The sequence below is a fragment of the Vollenhovia emeryi genome, unplaced genomic scaffold (assembly GCF_000949405.1).
Source record: "Vollenhovia emeryi isolate VEMERY1.0 unplaced genomic scaffold, V.emery_V1.0 DF939731.1, whole genome shotgun sequence".
Taxonomy (NCBI): domain Eukaryota; kingdom Metazoa; phylum Arthropoda; class Insecta; order Hymenoptera; family Formicidae; genus Vollenhovia; species Vollenhovia emeryi.
Window position 1 is genome coordinate 1 of NW_011966635.1, and position 8,282 is coordinate 8,282.

General features: G+C 31.3%; 2 protein-coding genes across 2 annotated transcripts; one reads left to right on the forward strand and one right to left on the reverse strand.

The window, feature by feature from the left end:
* Positions 1 to 3,157: 3,157 nt before the first annotated feature.
* Positions 3,158 to 4,203, forward strand: LOC105556879 (putative nuclease HARBI1). Its single transcript, XM_012003990.1, has 3 exons — positions 3,158 to 3,333; positions 3,437 to 3,572; positions 3,647 to 4,203. The coding sequence occupies exons 1-3, from the start codon at positions 3,184 to 3,186 to the stop codon at positions 4,180 to 4,182; spliced, it is 822 nt and encodes a 273-aa protein (XP_011859380.1). The 5' UTR covers positions 3,158 to 3,183; the 3' UTR covers positions 4,183 to 4,203.
* A 555-nt stretch (positions 4,204 to 4,758) lies between these two features.
* On the reverse strand, positions 4,759 to 5,785 carry LOC105556880. Its single transcript, XM_012003991.1, has 3 exons — positions 5,743 to 5,785; positions 5,116 to 5,618; positions 4,759 to 5,043 (listed from the first exon to the last, which is right to left on the reverse strand). The coding sequence occupies exons 1-3, from the start codon at positions 5,783 to 5,785 to the stop codon at positions 4,759 to 4,761; spliced, it is 831 nt and encodes a 276-aa protein (XP_011859381.1).
* Between the last annotated feature and the right edge of the window lie 2,497 nt (positions 5,786 to 8,282).

Genomic DNA, 8,282 nt, shown 5'->3' on the forward strand with positions numbered 1-8,282 from the left:
CGCGCGCGTGGTACTAGCTTCGCTTACACTTGGCGCGAGACACTACCGTGTCTCGTGATATATATTCATGTTCAGAACACAAAAATACATAGGAATTGAGTGTTGTTATCCCTTATTTCATATGCGTGGGTTTTCCGAAGGTTTACCGACACGATAAACAGGGTATAATTTTTATGTCAAAATAATAAGATTAGGATTAAAAACAATGGGTCAAATGTTAAAATTGTAAAATAAAGTGGTGAAATTGATAATAGTTATTGCTCTTAGTTCCAGAATTAAAATCGAAAAAAGGTAATAAAGCGTATAAGTTAAAATATAGTACAGTTAAGAAAATTAAAAGAGTAAATAAAGAATAAATGAATAAATAAATAAAATAAATAAATAAATAAATAAATAGATAAATTAATTAATTGAGTAATTAAGTGATTAATGATGTGTCATCATAATTAGATTTTCCACCATTGACCTCAAAACATGGTGTTCCTCCGTAATAGGGGGAAAAGGGATCGGGGGGGAGGGCAGGGGAAAGGGAATTTTAAAAAATCGCGTTTCGACAGTTCAGTGTATGGTCGACAACCCGTATCGACGCACTGTTCCGAAAAGTCGAAATAGACGCGTAAACAACATCTTAACTAATATATGTTATTGCGAACAATATCCTACAGCCCCAGTGGTCGAGCTGGTTAAGACGCCCGCACGGATTGAGGGAGGTCCCAGGTTCGAATCCTGGTTGGGGTAATGTTTTTCGCAATAAGAATTTTAATTGCCAGATACGGTCAATAAAAATCATTGATGTTGTTAATTACTGCTGGCGACTTTTAAGAGTATTCTTAATAATTTTTAACTTTTAACTTACTCCAACGACATTTATATATACATAAAACAATTTTTAATTTTTAACGTATTCCAACGATATTTATTAATATTTAAAATGACTAGTCACGTACCTTTAAAATTTAATGTATTACAATTAATGAATCAAGGTGTTGAGAAAGATTAAGTAAAGTTCACCTATGTAAACTATCAAGAATATAATTGATTTTCTAACATCCTTTATATTAGCTCGTTATTTTTGGCCTTTATAATTTGATCATTTGTTTATACAATCAACGAGCGTCCACTTTATATTATTTTAAAATGTTTTCAAACATTGCAGGAATATTTCAAGATATTCTATTCTGAGAAAATGTTCCAAAAACAATTTTGCGATATAATGAAAAATTTTGATATATTAAAAAAATGTTTTAAAATATTTTAAAAATCTTTCAAAACAATATTTTACTGATATCTTTTTCACTAGTTTCATTTGGGCTTTTAGAAATATTTTAAAAATATTTTTCATATAATTTTAGAAATATGTTATCTTTTAAAAAATTTTTGCAACATTTCAAAAATGTTTGAGTGCTATTAGGAGTGTGTCTGGGAACTAGAAAAACTGGGACATAAATGTGATAGTTTACGATTCAACACATTTTTGGAAATAAACTTTCGAAGATTCTCTCGAAGTCTCGAAGCTTCGAAGCTTTGTTCCTTCGAAACTTCATTCCTTCGAAGCTTCGATTCTTTGAAACTTCGTACCTTTGAAAGTTTCTTTGTTACTGAAGTCTTTTGAAGCTTCGAAGCTCCGAAAGAGTAACAGTCCTAATATACATGTGTATAAATATAATTTAGTCTTATTCTGTTCTTAAGCTACTCGTCATTGACCTTGTTGGGTGTAGCGCGAGGAAAATAACAATTCGCGTTGTCTCTTCCCTATGCCAAAGAAAACTCGTTCATTTTACAATGCGTTGAAGCAGCTTCCTGCGTGTTACAAGACAACTACAGAACCACTGAGCTATAAAATATAACGTGCGTCCCAAAATCCCGTTGTCGGCACCCTTTGGCGACTCTTACGGCGATTAGGAACTTCTTACAATTAGTACGCCCGCGCTGGCAATCACAGCGTGGTTTAATCCTCAATAGACCTTGTTATTCGTCTTTTATCATTCGTTTTTTAATCTTACAATTTTTGTCTAAAATATTTTTATCTAACAATAAAGTGCCTTGTTTTCGAGATATTTGACCGTTTCCAGACTTTTGGCAAATCCTACTTACGTTACGGAACACAGCTTAAGATTTTAATAAATCAACCATAATGATCATGTTTACCAGCATGTATGTACATTTACTAGCCTAAAAAATGAGCTCGAGGAATAATTCCTATAAGCCAATTTTAACCTACCAATCCATAATATGAACTACGCGATTCCTACTTTACTCGTACAAAGTAGGTCTTCAGAAATAAGAACAGCAAGTAGCCGTGGACTACTTCTGTTTCTATCATATTAATCGCGAGTGCCTGCTATCCTTTATATTTTTTATTTGTGTTGCACCATTCATATTATATAATAGGTCGATGATTGAGCTAAAGTTTGACATTAATTGTGCGTGAGTTGAGAGGTTGCCTCCCATTGATTGCTTTGATTATCTAGATTGTCTAACACATCAGCAATTCGTATTCTCGCTCTCAATTGTTTATCGTACCTTATGACATCGCTTATGATGTAACATCCTGATTTATTATTTGAATCTTTTTATCATGTAATTGGCTGCGTTCAGCAAGTCTCATCTAGTACCAACACGTTGCAACAACTGTTGAGTGAGCAGTTACAAATTGCTGAACGACTCTACAAATTTTTAAGTCACGTGATTTTAACATCTGTTTACTAAAATGTCTTCTGTACGGCATAGGATCGTATAGGTTAAGTGTCGTACGTGTTGTTTTTCGGCAAAATGGATTTATTAGATTTGGCATTAGTGATTGCTATCGACGATGTGGAAATGGGAAATATAGAAATACGCAGAAATATCTTACATTTTATAGCAGACGAATTAAACGAACCATTGCAGAATGACTTGAGACAAAACGAACGCAGAATACGACCAAAGAATGAAAATTATTATGAAATAATTATACCACGATACACTGATAATTTATTTAAAGAACACTTTAGAATGTCTAAAATGACGTTCGAGGTATTCAAATCAAAATATTAAAATTTTATTTGCATTTATATTTATTTAATAATTTAATAATACCATATCAATTTTCGTTTTGTTCATTTTTTACAGAATTTGGTAAACATAATTGGACATGCAATGCCTTTAAATCATAATAATCCTGTAGATTTAAGGAAAAAGGTAATGTTTACTATATGGATTTTGGCTAAACCAGAAAGTTATCTAGCTGCTGGAGATCGGTTTAATTTGGCAAAAAGTACTGCGCACAGTGTAGTAAAAGAAATTACAAATGTATTGGTTAATATATTACCAAATTATGTAAGATGGCCAGATGCAAGAATGTGCGAGATATCCTCAGCGGCAAGTTGTTTGTAAATTATTGTTATTATTATTATGGTTGGTGTTATTATTTATTATTTAATATTTAATATCACAGGTATTTAAGAGACGTTCTCATGGTATCCCAAATGTAGTAGGCGCTATTGATGGATGCCATATACCATGCAAAGCTCCTATAAACAATGCTAATGATTTCTACAATCGAAAAGGTTTTCATTCTATTGTCCTACAAGGTAATATTTTTATAAATATATTTTTTCATTACAATTTAATTTTTGTATATAATTTTGCTTCCTTTTTAAAACAGGTATCTGCGATCATAAAGCACGCTTTATAGATATATTTGTGGGGTTACCAGGACGCATGCACGATGCACGTGTATTTAGACAGAGTGAAATTTTTCAAAGGTTAACACATCATCACCTATTACCACCTGATTGTCATATAATTGGTGATGCTGCGTATCCATTATTAGTCAATTTATTAACACCTTATCGGGACACAGGCCATCTAAGTAGAGCTCAAATAACATATAATACCAGACTGTCTAGTATAAGATCAATAATAGAACGAGCATTTGGTTTATTAAAATGCAAATTCCGCAGACTACATTATTTAGATATTGCAGATTTTGATTTTGGAAATAAAATGATAGGAGCAGCCTGTGTTCTACATAACTTTTTAATAGAACATAATGAAATTAATTTTGAAATTGATGAAGAGGTGTTAGAGGAAGAGCAGGAAGAGGAAGCAATCGAAAGAGAAGAAGAAATAGTAAATAATGAAGCGGTAGACAAAAGAAATGGAATATCGGAATTATTAATACAAAATAGAAACACTTAACTGTACAAATCATATTAAACTTTTTTATTGTCAAATATATCTTATAATACCCTTATCTCCTCAGATGCTAAATAACTTAGCGGAAAAAATACTTTTGTATCACATATTGCACGCAACAGAAATATTTAAAAAATATTTTTGTGTATAAACAATACACTTTAAATTGCTCTTAAACTAATAGAAACTAAACACCGTTTAATACTGAAAGAATGAAAAGATATCATGTGCAGGTACAAATTAATATTTTTTAATATATGCTAAAGACAACAAAACTAAATAAATTTTTTAATAATATATATGAAAAAAGAATATTTTTAGTACCTAAATCAGTACTCTTTAACATATCCTTAAAACGACAAAACACAAAATTAATATTTCAATAATAAAAGTAAAAAACATCTCAGTAACTATACAAATCAGTATGTTTTGACATACCTAAATCAGTAGTACCAATGAGTCAGTATTATGACATACCAGAGATCAACATACTTTACGTATAAAATAAAATAAAAATCATCTTCACCAAGTACCAATCAATCAGTATGACATCAGTATCAACATATTTCCTTTTTTATATTACTTTTTATGTCTCATTTCCAACAGTATATCTTTTAATAATGCATTTCGTTCTTTAAGTATATTGTTATTTTCTTCTTGTATAGTATTACTATGCATTATTGCATCTTGTAGCTTCTTTATTTCTTGTATTCTATTACTTTCTATGTCCAGTTGTTTTTTTCGTAAAGACGATAACATCTTCATCCTACTTCTTTTATTTTCTTTATCGGAACATGGTGATGATATTGACTCTGACGATGATACTGCAGTGGATATCATTTGATCTTGCATTAGACTCATTGGCTGGAATTTGAAGAAGGTTTCTATTTACTTCATTGCTGATTTCGATAAATAATGAAAATAATAAAGAATTACCTTGTCATTACTTCCAGAAGGCTTGGTTTGTTCACCTTCTACTACGGATGATATTGAACTTTTATTTGTTGATGTCGATGGCATTGAATTTTCATCTATTAATATCGAGGATATTACATTTTTATCTGTTGTTGTGGATGGAATTGGATTAACCATTGAAGATAATGTTGGTCCATGATTAATAGTTGCATCGTTTCTGAATATATCTTCAAAGGTATCAAAATAATCCCAAGTCACGCGACCTCTTCCAGTGCTGCTTTTCTTATTATTATCCTTTATTGTACGATATGTCTTTTTCATGTTACGCATTTTTCTATCTAATATATCTTCGTTCACATTATAACCTTGTTCTAACATTGTATTGCACATTTGGATCCATAAACTTTTCTTCCGTATTTTGGGATCACGAAACTGTTCTTTTTTTTCAAAATATGCTTCCAAGAATAACTTTGTTGCTTGCTTTGTCCATGTAAAGGTTGGAACTAGAAATAAAAGTAAATAAAATATTTTAGAATCATTATAATATTTCATATATATACATATACATACAAGTGTAATATATATATACACACACATGTATATGTGCAATATTTAAAACCTTTTTATAATTAGTTATAAGTACTGTACCTTTTTCTTCTTCTGTAACGCATATTGCTTCTTGCGAGGGCATATTTTCTTTAAAATATGCCGTAAAAAAGTTTGGATCTATAGAAACAATGAAGCATTATACAAAGTATGATTATTTACAAATTATACTTTAGAAACAAAAGATGTAATAATACTATAGTTTTACTTACCATTTTGTAATCTGTAATGCACATCATTTGTAGCCACAACGTTATATGTCACATTGTTAAAATTATAATGTTTTTCAATTTCACTCATTTTTTAAATAGATTTTTTCTTTATATTTTTATTGAGTTTTAGGTTATAAATGTTATATATGTTTTTTATTTTAGGTTAGGACCGTGTTAGGCTGCGTTCCGACATTGACTGCTAAAAATTGATTATGTATAAGGGATAAGTATGCAATGTAAAATATATATTTTCAGTATTGACAGTAAATTATCAAAACATAGCCTTACCAGTTACAACACGTTGAGCTCAGGTAGCGAACTTGAAATATGATGGAAAAAATGGCGTCCGCTCAGTAAACACGTTGTGCACCGGGTATTGATCACAGCGCGTTCAGCAGCTTTTTAGTCAACTGTTGTACAACTGTTGCGCTTGCTGAACGCACCCATTGAGACTGATCGATATTAAGCCTGCTCTTACAAAGAGAGATTACAACAAATTACAGCAAATTACAGCAAATTATAGCAAATTATACTATAGGAACTACACAAAAGTATTAAACGAAATTATAGACTGGAGTATTTTATGCTTATTCGGCTCACTGACCGGATCGATCTTGGGTCCTCCCTTAACTGACCGGATCAATCTTGAGTAATATTGTTTCCTCATAGAGGAAGCTTTGTTTTCGTGAAAAAAATTTGTTTCCAGTTTTTAATGCCATTGTGTTTAGAATGTTCTAAAACGTCGAAAAAACTGGTTTTTAAAATCCGTGTAGATTTTTGTTTTTTTTTTGTACGCGCTCTCACCTCCGCAATTTTTGAGATATCGCCTTCCACTTTGGCATATTAATAGAGTGTTATTAAAACATGACTGGTATTGTATTTGACGATACTCGGTGCAAGGATTCAGTTTATACATATATGTATATGTATATTTAGGTTGAAATTCCTGAATAACTTTTTAAATATCCAAGATAGAAAAAAATGTTAAAGACAAATGTTGTATGGTTTTTAGTGGCGCATTTTAGAGTAATATCGCTATGACCTTGAATAGCTTTATCAAGGTTATCTAAAGATCACCTTGAAATTTTTATATGGAACCCTCCTTTTTCATTGCATATTCTTGTAGCTTATTTCAATAGCTTTGCAACACGCTATAATAAAGTATGTTTTCGTTAAGTACTTTTGGAGTTATGAGGCTTGAAAGTTACGGTAACGCCAGCATTATCCCTGAATAACTTTTAAAATGTCCAAGATAGGATTTGAACACCACCCCTGATGTTCCACTTACAATTCGTTGTGCCCCCCACACACACACACGCACACACACAAACACATACATTCACTTACCTTTTAACAATTTCTAAATATATATTTTAAAATGATTATCTATAATTCCCCAAAAAAGACAGGAACAGAGATATTTATGTGATTTTTATCCTTTTATATGTAACACATATTATATTAGATAATAAGTTGCTAGATTTACAAATTAAATGATAATCAAATGCCAATCTAAAATAAAGGTGTAAATTGGAAATTTGCACATTGCTTCCTCATTATGTGGCCCACTTTTTTTTATTTTTAAGGTGCAAATTGGAAATTTGGCAGTGTCAGCATTGTGGCAAGTTGTCTTTTCAAATTTGGCCTTCTCATAGAGGAAGCTTTGTGAGTTAATGTGCAAATTAAAAATTTGGACATTGCTTATTTTAACTTGTAAAAATGCAAATTGGAAATTTGGACATTACTTCGTCATCATGAGGGCAAGTGATTATTAAAAATTTGGGCAACCTTGTAGAAAAGGCTTTGTGAGTTAAGGTGCATTTTGGAAATTGCTTACCCCAGTATTTTTATTTGCATACAAAGCTTTCTTTATGGGGAAGCCAGAAACACGTACGCGAAGAGGAGGAGAATTAGAAACTTGGATATGGCTTTCTCCTGGAGAAAGCTTTGTATGCAAATAAAAATTCTGGAGTAAGCAATTTCCAAAATGCACCTTAACTCACAAAGCCTCTTCTACGAGGTTGCCTAAATTTTTAATAATCACTTGCCCTCATGATGACGAAGTAATGTCCAAATTTCCAATTTGCATTTTTACAAGTTAGAATAAGCAATGCCCAAATTTTTAATTTGCACCTTAACTCACAAAGCTTCCTCTATGAGAAAGCCAAATTTGAATAGATAACTTGTCACAATGCTGATGCTGCCAAATTTCCAATTTGCACCTTTAAAAAAAAATTGGGCCACATGATGAGGAAGCAATGTGCAAATTTCCAATTTGTTATACTATTGTAATACCGGCGGTACTGTAACTTCTAAGCCTTATAATTAAAAAAATACTGAATAAAAAGCACAATAATAGGTTTCATTTGT